Below are 12,929 nucleotides of genomic sequence, written 5' to 3'. Positions count from 1 at the left end.
TCATTCTAAAAGGGCACCACGGCCCCAAGAAAAAGGGCACATTTTTTTTTTTTGGCCGTAAACCAAAGGCATTGCGGCCAACGAGAGGGGCACCGACGGCCATGGCCGTCGGTGGCCGTCGGTTAATTCGAGGCCTGAGCTTACGAAGCCGATAGTTACCGCTGTTCATTTTCAAAACTGAAGGCAAACATCCGGCTTTTTTTGGTGGCCCGGCGTGCGTTTTTGGTGACGCCGGTCGCAAATAAACCATTCGCGAAATCGTGATTCGATTCGCGAAAAGACTCCGCTAAATCGCTACGCTCGGCAGGGGCTACGTCGTCCTTTCACCAGGTCTCGTTACAAAACCAAAATCTCGTGTGAGTTCTTGCGTTACCTATCGTTAATTTTAACGAAACATCGTTAATTTGCGTGAGGGATCGTTACTCATCGTTACTCATCGTTACTCATCGTTACTACAAACGTTAATTTTCCCGATCGTTACTTTGCGTTACTAACGATTCAGGTGAAACCGCTTGCGTTAATGAAACGTTAATGTTGATTAACGCAAAGTTTCTTTTGGTATATACTGTATGTAGATGTGCGTGATTCTGTCTTTTCAGAGTGACTCTGCAAAGATCTGAGTAAAAGAGACTTAGCGTTGCATTATTATGGTTGTTTTTGGTGTGTTTCGCATTATTTTGCATCTTCTGGTCACTTCTTATCTTTTTCTGGACATTATGTCTATGCTATTGAGTGTAAATAATTCTTCCAGAGCAGTTCCATTAATCATCCATATGAACTCAACAGTACAGCACTGATTGGTGAAAATCTTGCCAGTGGAAGGAGTCACAAATTTAAGTGGAAAAGATGGTGTATTGTACGTAGTGCCGTTTCATGATTTTATCCGCCAGAGGAAAGACCAAATTGCCCCATTGTGCTGTGGAACTATGGATTCTTAAACTTTTCGCAAAATAGAAGTTGATAGCATCATTCATTTTGCATGGAATGATAAGTAAGCAAAAGATGGTTTAGACCATCTAACAAAGACAGAAAAGCAAATTCAATGGACGTTTGAATAGTTGATGTCTATATACAAATGTACTTTATATGGGAGTTTCTTGTCATGTGTATTGTTGTGCATTGTAAAAAGTGCTGCAGTAGCTAGTAAAGCTGTTGACTGCATTGGCTTTTATGCAAATTTATAAACCTTTTCTGACCAAATCAAATCGGGATGACTTCAACCCCAAAAGGCCCTTTGCAATTTCCTTTTATGCATGCGGGCTAGCCCGCTGCGAACCGTCGGTTACAAATTATGCAATTTGTATGGTAGTAGGCAAGGCCTTACAAGAAAGGGATGTGACCTTGAGTAAGATGTGACCTTGAGGGAGAGATTATATTTTGGGGTAAAGTGCAGTGCGGTTTTACCACGTTGTCAACGTGATGGACGCATGAAAGTATCTGAAGATTGAGCTCAAGGTTTTTAGACTGTGAAATAGATTGCAAAGCCTTCCAGGATGTCTTTTTGTGCTTTATTTTCTCATCGAATGGTTGGAGAGTGATGGATGTAGGCATCTTAGGAGTGAAAGTGGGGAAGGGGGGGGGGGGGGAAGGGGAATGGAAAGGGGGTGGCAGGGAATAACATGTATCTATTGATCGAGCAAGAATGGACACAACTAGGGGGTGCTGAAATATGAAGTAGGTGCCGCAGAATGCAGGGATAGCTTAGATGCTTGAAAAACTTTCTTGCATTATGATGACAGATCAGCTCTTTGAGTCAGATGATGAATTTGTGTCGAGGGCAAATGTCTATTGAAACCATTACTGACATGGAGTAATGATCACTTGAGATGCTCTTTCAAGAAATCACATGGAGTGATCAGGATTTGTTCGCAGTAGATTACAGTGAATGGTATGCAGAATGTTCTATTGAAAGTTGTGTGTCGCGTGAGTGACCATTGAGTATATTTTCTGATAGCACGTAGCCAGTGTGTTTTGTTTTGGATTTGTTTTGGAAGGGAGGATGGGTGGGGTGGGGCTGAAGAAGATGGTGATAATGTGCTCATACATGTGTGACTAATGTGTGTGCCTTTTAATCAACTTCGCATTATTCTTCAGTGCCTTTCCTTTACCAAAAACAAAACAAAACAAACACGTCCCACCCCTGTTCATGCTCTAGATCATTTATGTACAGTGCAACCATGTCCATGCAGTGAATATTGTGTATTCATGTTTAGGGCCTACATAGTATATTGGTAAACATCAATACAAGAACCATGTGAGTGCAGTTGATATAAATTCAGCATGTGTGCCATAATGTACATTTTGGAGTGTAGTGATTTTTTTAAATGTATACACAGAACTTTTACACAATTACCTGTGTTTGGAAAATTATGCGTGTGTGATCATTGCATCCTCAAAACGATACATAAAAGAGGCAACTTAGCAATCGGAATTTAGCTTAATATTGTAAATCTATTTCAATTCAAGAGATATGACAGATGTCATTCAGACAACTACTTTGGATACATGATATTTCCCGATTAAAGGGGTCCACATTTCCAGTGCGAAAAGGGCCTAATGATGTTCACGCTTGCCAAATCTCACTAGGGGGAGGCGATCACTGTCTGCTCCCCTGCGCATAGGCACGAAGCCCTCATCGTGTGGGATGCGGTCGTCTTGGAGATGTTCACCCATGCTTGCATCCCTTGGAGCCATCCTCCTTTTCCACTGTCAGTCACTGTCACTCTCGCTTCATCTGACTCTATCCCCCCTCCCCCCCCCCCCCCCCCCCAACCAGGAAAAGATGGATATTACTGTGCCAGTAGTTTACTGCCTCTCCTAACATGTTATACACTTACTCACTCTCATCATATTGCATAAAATTTGACACAGTCTGGGACAGATCAGTTTATGCACAAGTTGCCAAAAAAAAACATGGGAACATAGCAGAAAATATGGTACATTTGATATGGGTATGCATGGTTGTACTTACTTTCACTTGGCAGTTAGTGTGACTCAAATTTTATTTTTGGAAAAGAATTAATTTGTTTATTCTTTTTGTTGTTGTTGTTTTTAAACTAGCTAGGGTTGTGATGAATAGTATTGAAGTTTAGAAGAAAATTCAAGGAGCATTGTACACCCATTCTTTGTGGTGAGTTTTTGTACATGTAGTTTGATATGTAGATATTGCGAGAGCTACTTATTCCTGAAGTCACAATGTGACTTAAATGAATTAACATTAAATCAATGGGAGGTCGATAATTTTCATGGAAGAATAACATAAATTTTTCTTGGGTATGATCTGTGCTCCACTGAAGGAAAGATGGCCATGTAATTGTAACCACAGAGCCAAATTTCAAAGGTGCTTTGATGGTTGACATCAAAGGCCCATCACCAGAAGGCTGCGAAAGGGATCAGGGGGTGTGCTTTACGATGAGCATGCTTAATATGTCCGTGGTTGAAAACGAATGATTTCCAGCCGACAGCAATACCTGTACAAGGTACATGCAGTAGATGCCATTGTGGCGACCATGCCATCCACTGGTTTGCATGCATTTACATGCCTAAATTGTGATGACGCATTCCGAGTGGCTGGTGTTTTGAGTGAGGGTAAAATGCCCACTGTACGAGTGGTCAAGTAGTGAATTTTTGTCATCTTCGTCGTCTCTCTGTTGCTTCTATCAACTCATTAAGATACACTGTGTGAAGTTTGATTTAACGATCTTGAGCATGATGGCAAAAGTGAAAGTTGCTCTGCAAATTTTACAACTACATCATACATTTTTAATGGGTGATGAGAGATGCGTGACCATAATTTAGTTGCTAAATTGCTCCTCGAATTACAGGAAGGATAATTATGTGATCGTAACGATCATGAGGAATTATGATTAAATGAGTACAATTTCGTAGAACTACAGTGTATGTAGCTTATAGTGTTATTTCTTTTGGAAAGGAACTGTCAGCTTAACCTTGCGATTTTTAGCAATTTTATTTCAGTAAGTCTTTGTTTACAAAAATGTGGCTGATTAATACAGATGAAATGAAGGATGTGTACCGGTAGCTTATATTTGTATTCGCCCAGTAAAAAATATCCACATTATGTACTGTAAAGGTTCTTTTGTGGTTTACGCTTGTATTTCATAATAGAATGAGTGATGCAGCAACGGGAGCTTACTGCAGTATTTCACAATGGTGCATCATTATGACTATCCATATTTTGGAATACAGTTCAAGTTTGGAATTAAAAACACCACCCCAAGGTCTGCTTTTACATGGCCAGCCCATGAAAGGACAGCAACCCTTTTTAAGGAGAATTAGAATGATTGGACTCACTGGAGGTGACTGAGCCATATGGCAAGCCCTAACTCTTCATGTTTGTAATTTTGAAAGAAATGATGTCTCAGCCAGAAGTGGCTCGTAAAATGCCTTACCCATCAATTAAAATGCACACCATATAGTTAAGGGGACAGTTTTGTGGGGAGGATCATGACCTTATTATGGTTAATATTGAGAGACAGTTGCGGGAGATTGCCAGTTGTTGTGGCCCAAATATGTAAACAGCTGTTTTATTGGGAATCCTGTTTATGACACCCGTATCCCAGCAGATGATGCGTCTCTGACAAGAATTTTCACAAAAAAAGGAAGGTTTAAGCCAACTTGTAATTGCTGTAATATGCAGTGGGAGGGCAAACATCATCAAATTCATTGACGTAGGAGTAAAATTATGTTTTGGCATGTATGACAAGAGCCCACATCCCACAACCCACAGTTTGCATTGGTTAACTGGTGGCATCTGTGTGGTGTGTGGCCAATTCAATGCTCTGATAATCTCTTTGGACACAGTCCCAGCCTAGTTACCACATATTCCTCTCTATCACTCTGATTTTTTTTTTCTCCTTAAATGGCATTTTCCCTTTTTGTAGAAAATAAATGCTTACTGCCTCATATTTATTTATTTTTATTTTTTGGACAAACTACTTGATGTTATTGTTCATTTTTCAAAGGGTGATTTGTTTGCTGAGTTTTGTTTGCCTGTTTTGGGAGACTGAATATACAACACTGCATTCAAACCAAACACCAGTGGGAGTTTTTTGTGTACGGATATATTCCTGTGTTCCTAAAAATATATTGTTTAAATAGCTGCATATCTATTTCCGGTAAGTTGTTTTCCACTCTTCATAAACAACATCTGTTTACACTTTCTGTTGGTTACACACATTGCAGAAGTGAAAACTGATCATCAGGCAAGAGGTGTATATTGTAGATTTGTTTCATCTCTCGTGGCTAACAGTATTTGATCCGTGCTGCCCTACACTACTGTATGTGGAAAAATTAGAATGTTCTTCATCTCAGCACTGCTGTATGTTGGACTGTGTTGTAATATGAATTTACTTGATCTATCCGTGTAAATTAGATGGTGGTGTATGCACAGTAGCTTGTTACATCTTCAGTCTGGGCTGAGAAAAAGCCTTGTTGAAATAAGAGTTCTATTACCGGTAGTCCACTTCCTGGACTGCATTCATAGCAACTGGTGGAGTGTCGCGATCAGCGGTTTGGTGCGTTGAGTGTGGAGTACATGCATGTATATACGTGTATTTGTGTTGGGAATGCGCACGATTAAAATCGGCCAGTATCTGGACTGTATTACCGGTAAATATTGGCAACTTTACAATCACAAGTAGATTATAGGAGGCTGCCTGAATATAATAGGTTCTAGTCATTATTTCTGAATTATTAAGTGTTGTCTCAAGCCTAGTTTTAACAGAGCCTTGTAACCACGACAACATCAGCGTAAGCATCGTAAGCATCCAAGTATTTTTTTTTTTACTTCTTTTAGGAGATTTACCATCAAAGTGACAATATTGTGTCAAATTTCAGCTGAAATCTACACTGTACACATTTGCACACATAGAGGATTTCAATAATGTGTTTATCACATACATATGTAAGCCTTACCTTATAGCATTAATGTACGATGTACATATTTTTGGTTGAGGTACCCTGTAGTGCATTTCTCTGGACTGCTACTACCAGTACCTCTGAGGTTGTCAAGATGTGTGGGTATTTTGTACATTGTTTGTGAGTCTTCTTTTGAAAGATACAGTTTCAGCATCTTATCTCTTGGAAAATAGAGATATTGTATGTTCTTTCTTTCTTTTTTGCTATTTCTTGAGAGAATGAATGTCAAACGAAGATATTTCATCTGTATGTCATGAGCTAGGAGAAGTAGTGACTTCTCTGATAGTGCCTTAGATTCTCACTGTAATGCCATACCTATAGAGGGAATGTGCTGTGCAGACTGACTTTGTCTTCATGTGTTGTTGGCTGAGCACCCAAAGAGCATTTTAACAATTCTTTTGGATATTGAGTTATTGGTATCACATTGTAGAACCTGATCTCGTTAACATTATGTTGTCAATTTCAAATCATTTTCACTTCTAGTTTGAATTTCAGGGCACTATTTTACCAAATATTGGAATGATGCATGATAAATCTACCCACTTTTGATTATAAAGTAAACTTGAAAAATGACTGTTTCATTTTTATTTATAATGCTCAAATCTTAGAAGACGATAGCGTCCTTCTGCTTCTCAGCTGACAGCATGTATAGAATTAATTCTGTCCTTCCTCTCTGATGCATGCCCGTTTTTCCTACCCATGTGTGTAATTGCACACGTAATCCAGTCATTACTGTGGACGAGGTGCGCTCACGGTGTGTGTGTGCCGTGGAAGTGAGCAACCTTTACCAGGGCTTTGATTACAAGGATTGAGTGTGAGGCAAATCCCCCAAATTAAAGGTATAAGTCATTCAGTGTTTGGGTCTGAAACACTCTTTGATTCATCATACAGTGAAGTTATGACTTTATTTGAGACAAATAACCATGTGACTGTGAGAAAACCTAAATTTGATTAACTGTCATTTGACATTGATAACAAATAAAACCAATAACAAGTGCTATTCTGCCTTATGTTTTATATGCAGACAAAAGATATTAACACAAACACTAACAAAAACTACTGAGTTGCCTTATTACATAGGTGGCAAGGCTTTTCTATCAATCTGACGTTTCATGATATGAAATAATGATAGCTATAAACAATTCGTGCAGATAATGATGGTGCCATGCAATCTATCCCCCCCCCCACCTCTTTGAGAAGTTTATTTGAATCGTGAGATGAAGCTTTAGAGAGGCTCACACCCTCTTTCCAGCTAGCGAGCGTTAGAGATACGGGGACTGTGCTTGTGCTCGTGGCTGTCTTATTCCACAGTGAGCTCCCAGAAGCATCACGGGGGATGACTCGACGGTTAGACGCTCGTGAGTCAGCTGCCAGAAGCTCCCGTAATGTCATGTGTCAAGTGTGCTTTCGCTTCGGCATCGGCCCGTTCCAAACCAGGCTCTGGCAGCGTGTACACGGAGTGGAAAGAAGAAGTTTTCTGAGAATGCCCCCTGCATGTAGTCATTGGCACTGCCGCCTCCCCCTTTCCCTTCCCCATCCCCCTTTCCCTTCCCCCTCCCCCTTTCCCTGAGCAAAGTAAGAAAAGCCTTTAACCAATCTACACTGCACTGCAAGAGTGAATGACATTTTGTCAAGGTCACCATACTGAAGTTATTAAAGAGTAACTCATTACTTCACGGGAGGCTGTTGGTGAGAAAAAGTCTTTATTATTTTCATTTTGTAGTGGTTATAAGGCGCGGGTCATTTTCACCGCTGCCAAAAGGGACGGAAGCACATTGTTGGTACTTTACCTCTCCTGCTACTGTGAAATACTGGTAGTGAAGGAAGTAGTTCAAATGGGTGGACCAGGGTAACAAGATAATATTGTACAAAGTAGTCCAGTGGCGATGCACATTGCAGGGGTATAAGTTCACCTTCACCCCGCTGCTTGTCAGACTCATGTTATGAAAGCTTGGAAGTTGTTTTCATATCCAGTGCTTTAATTGAGTGGACTGTTGTTAAAGGTCCTTTGCCTTTCTTCCCACTTCCCCCTCAACCTCCCTCCCCCTAAAAAAGAACTTCGCTTGGTAGCAGCTTTTTAAGTCACTTTTACAGACTTTTTAAATGTGTGTGGGGACCTTATTCAAGTCCTGAATTACATTAGAGCTTGTGGTGACTCTCTTCTGAGTGCTGTGATAAATACATGGAAATCTCTGACAATGACATGTTGGATCACTTTCAATATATACATGTACTTCCTTTTGGAACTCAGGAAGGTTTTCTCTTTGAACACTTGACTTGAAATAAACCCAAGTGAGCGATTTATACATATTATACATCATGATTACCATTGATTGATGCAAAAAGCAACAAGTTTCATCAACAGTCTGAATGGAATCAAGCAAATGGATATTATGATAGGAAAGTCTACTTCATTTAAGTTGATGTCGACCTTGGAAAGATCGAAATCAAACATATTGGTACAGTTGTTGTTAAAATCATATATCAAACAAGGAAGTTGAGGAATTTTGAGTTTCACTTATGTCCACACACAACACTGTGATATCAAATACAATCTCTTAAATGCGAATGGTTTGCCAAATTAGGTATTACAAACAATGTTGTCATTACCTAAAAATAAGTACATTTGTTTCCCCATCGACACAAAACTCATGGTGTAGTTGATGATTTAGCGTCTACAATACCATCTCCTAGTCATCATTGCTAACTTATTTAAACTTTTAGCTTCAAGTACTGTAAAAAGCAGAAATTTTTGCATGCATCTTAATTTCACAAATTTTGCGAGAGCCTAGACTTGTGAAATTGAAATGCTGACAGATTTTTTTTTTGTCATCTTTTTTTAATACATAATCACGTAAAATTACACAATTTACAAATGATTAGCAGTCATTGTGGAAGAAGGGAAAACAAAGCAAAAACAACAAAAAAGAAAAGTGACAACCTTTCCTTACCATACATGCAAAGAACCACCAAGTTCTTGTCTACACTATTGTGCATCGGACGCCAGCAGCATTTCGCAAGAAATAGCATGCTGCAGAAAAGGTTGATGGCTCCAAAGTGCAAAAATTTCATGCCGTGAATATTTCTAGCTTCACATTTAAGAAAACATTATTATTTTGCCCTTACATGTAGTTTATAAAAAGGAAACTTAGATTGATGATTTGTAGGCATGGTTGTAAACATCTTATGATGTTGAGACGTTGCTGATTGATTCGTGAGCTGGCAAACGATTCCAGTCATAAATGGTCTCTTCATCATTTGACAAGTTTTTCCTCCTTTCTCTGCCCCTGGAATATTTGTACAAAAACACAAAAGATTTTCGTTGGAGATATGTATGTGACATACTTGCAAATGTTTGATGTCATTGCTTTTGAATAAACTGGACACTTAAAGGATTAGCTCCTTTCACTCTGAAATTGTGAAGTGATTAAGTGAACAGAGGCTTGTGCATTTGAGAGATACATTGTAATAGGATGCACTGTCCTCAAAATGTATTAAGTGGTTGAAAGAATCATTTGACCCATGATTTCAGAGCTGAGTCAGGACAGTTAAATGTTGAATGCCTAATTATACCACTTTTAGGGCAACAGTCATCCATTATGCCATGTGAATGACCCCTTTACACAGTAGTGAGTACATGAATGCACACATTATTATTTTTCCCTAAAGTGGGAGGGAAGGGGGGGGGGGGGACACCTGGATCTTTCTTATGCTTCAAATACCATTTTGACCCTCCCAAAATGTGATAATTTGCCCATGGGAATGAGCAAAGGTCTGTGAGACACCTCTCTGGAAAAATGCAGCAAGGAAAGGTTTTTTTTTCTTTTTCATTCTTTTGAAAAACTTACCTAGTATCTAAGTAATTGGGCACACGTTCTGTCTCATCCTGATTATCCAGTGTCTACACGTATCTTGAGCTGATTGCAAAATTATTGCAAGCTTTAGGCCGATTTGCAATTCCTGAAATATTAGACCTAGATTTTTTTTTTAAAAAAACAATATGGAGGCAGTGATGATCCACTCTCTGTGTCTGATAGCATGACAGATCAAACACTCTTGATTGATAAGGTAATACGGCAAAACCTGTGATCAACAGATACAGAATCAAATGTATTTGACCGAAGCCTTCAATCTTGTGGGCTGTATGTTTGTAGTACACGTCGATAGATAGATGAAGGCAGATCCACATGCTGAAGCGGTGTGAAATCTCCATGTAAGGAGGGCTGGCCCTGAGTCATGGGAATGTGTTGGATGATTCCGCATGTTTTGTGTCTCTGTTTTGATTCGGTACCTTGGATTTCGAGCCCGCCTTGATCCATGGGCCGTGACTGCGGATCAGGACATTTTTTTTTTCTCCCGCCATTCCCCACTTCATGTGGTACTATAAAGAAACTATGGCACCTGTTCTCAGCAAACATGGACTTTGGTCGAGTTGGTCGCTATTAAAGATAGCGACATGATTTGTACTTTTTTTATTCCAATGAGTGAAGATTGTCACTTGAATAAGTGTGTGTAAATGTCATGAATTTGTGGCAGGGTAGTTTGTGAGTGGCCATGTTGGAATGTCTGCTCTGTCTTTTTTTTTTTTTTTCGCTCAGAAAGGGTTGTACTTAAAATTTGGCAAAAAGGAGGAAGCAGGCTGAAAAAAAAAAATTATTTTGAGTTGCTATGTTTGCTTGCTTTGTATGCATTTAACTATATTTTCCTTCTTTTTGAGAGCTTTTGAGACAACAGTTGAAACTCATCTGATTAATTTTTCTAATTTTGCTTCATATTATGTCAAACAGAAACAAAACACTTCCATTTATGTTTTGACAAATGTTATTAATGCCGGGTTATACAGTTGTGTGTTTGTTTTAAGTGAATCCAGAAGATTGTCATCAATTGATATTCAGTTTGACCGCATCAATGCATATCATTTCAGCATAGAATTCACTCTCTCGTTGCAGAAGAAAAAAAAAATCAAATTCTTCTCGTCCTCAAACCAGCAACTTCATATTAACTCACAGACATTGTTTCTGCTTCTTTCTTGGACAGGTCTTTTTGCTAAAGGAGTTTTCCCCCCGGCAGAGTCGATCCCATTGGCCGTCCCACGATGGCGCTGCTCTCGCTGAAGGTGCACATCGTTCAGGCGAATAGCACCAAGACGATCCAGTTTGACCCTACCACCATCGTCTATGACGTGTGCCGCATCATCCGGGAGAAGAATGCCGAGGCCAACAGCGTTCCTGGCAATCGTAAGTTGCTTTCAGTCCTTGAACATTAGAAATGCGTGGATATGAAAAACTGCAAAAGTGTAAACATATCCTTGTATGCACTTGGTGATTCTCTTAGTTTTCACGAGAATGAAAGCAAGTCAACTCAGTATGCATAATACTGTAAAACATGATATATTCGCGGCACCAAATTTTTGCGAATTGGAGCCGACGGCCTTTTTCGTGGCAAGAAATTTTCGCGAATTGCCAGTTGCGTTCAATGCACATAGTGTAGATAAGAAATCTCGCGTGCATTTTAATTTTGCAAATCTTGGCGCTCGCGGAATTAAAATGCACGCAAACATTCCTCGTTTTACAGTACCTCACTAGTAGACAAAATATCTAATATGTTCAAATGTCATTTCTAACAAGAGGGTATTTTTACCAACCAGAATACAGTATTTGCTTTTGGCCTGCCTGACATATATAGTGTAGCAGCAGCAACTAGTGCATGCAGAGTATCTTCCTAATTGTGGAGAAGATACAAGGTCATAGTGAAATCATACAGTCCATTCTTTAGGCAACGCATTTAACATACTGTATTACAGTGCTATGAAGGCGTGGCATCTCTGTGCATTCAAAGTGGAATTAGAGGCCTGTTAATAGTAAATCTTGTTTCAGGTACAGTATTTATTGTATGTGTCTGTGCAGTTTTTAGAACATATTTTTGAGGATACTATAAAGTATTGTGCAATATGTCATTGTGGTTTCCTTTTCGCAGATGTCGAGTCAACAAATGGTTCCAAAGTTTAAGCGAATGCACACCAGAACAAAAACAAACATTTTGTATTGACAAATGCAATGTATTTTGGCCCTTAACTTGAAAAATGGCCAACTTCTCTTCGTGAAGATCAAGCACAAACACACCAGAACAAAAACAAACATTTTGTAAACAAATGCAATGTATTTGGCCCTTAGCCTGAAAATGACCAACTTCTCTTCCTGAAGAAGGATACGATGTACCTCTATTAAATTTCTCCTTCTGTCTGTATGGATTTCCATTGTGAATATATAGCCACCTGAGAAGCTGTCTTGATTTGAGAAATACATTATGACATGTGGTATATACTTGGTATACAATATATGAATGCAAACCTGGTCAAATAGAGCATGGGATGTGGACTCTCATCCTTCTTTCAGTGTATTCTGAGGTTAATGGAGGCTTTTAAAGTTGAATAGTAGACGGATGATGCCCAGTACCGCACAGACTGCAGTCTAACAATCTACCAGTGCACAATATCAGCCACGAATATAATTTCCATGGTGATGTTGTTATGTTGTTCTTTTTTTATTCTTTTTCTTTTCAGCAAATGAGTATGGGCTATTTTTAGCCGACGAGGACCCAAAGAAAGGAGTGTGGCTGGAGCCAAACAAGACCCTGGAGCACTATATGCTGAGAGCTGGGGTAAGTTTTTGTCTCTCATTAGCAAAGTAACAAACTTGAATATGAATCTTTATCTGGTTGTGTGTGAATAAATTTTGTGTGCAAAAAATTTGCAAAAGTTTCCAAGCTATTTGTAAACCATGAACCAATATAACTGTATGAAATATATACATTCACATATTCATATTATTCTTAAAAGATTAAAGATCTACAAATCATCAAATTGACAAAAATGTGAGGTCACGTCATTTCTCCAGATTGGGTCTCAGGTTTGCTATTGCAATAGACATGCTCACCCCTGACTTTTTGGGCCATTACGGATAACAAGCACCCCCAGTAAGTATTGCTACGAC

General features: G+C 39.2%; 1 protein-coding gene across 1 annotated transcript in view; it reads left to right on the top strand.

Annotated features, from left to right (window-relative positions):
* LOC139741162 (talin-1-like) overlaps window positions 1-12,929 on the top strand; it is a 188,767-nt gene that overhangs the window by 44,638 nt on the left and 131,200 nt on the right. Inside the window, exons 2-3 of the mRNA XM_071651752.1 lie at window positions 10,975-11,174; window positions 12,500-12,597. Of these exons, the coding sequence (XP_071507853.1) occupies window positions 11,033-11,174; window positions 12,500-12,597 (240 nt within the window). The 5' untranslated portion in view covers window positions 10,975-11,032. The remainder of the gene's footprint in view (window positions 1-10,974; window positions 11,175-12,499; window positions 12,598-12,929) is intronic.

Source organism: Diadema antillarum, unplaced genomic scaffold, assembly GCF_040938485.1.
Source record: "Diadema antillarum isolate AM-2024a unplaced genomic scaffold, OU_Dant_1.0 seq00000908_RagTag, whole genome shotgun sequence".
Lineage (NCBI taxonomy): Eukaryota > Metazoa > Echinodermata > Echinoidea > Diadematoida > Diadematidae > Diadema > Diadema antillarum.
Note: the sequence above shows the minus strand (reverse complement) of the source record. Positions and strands in the feature narration are given on the sequence as shown.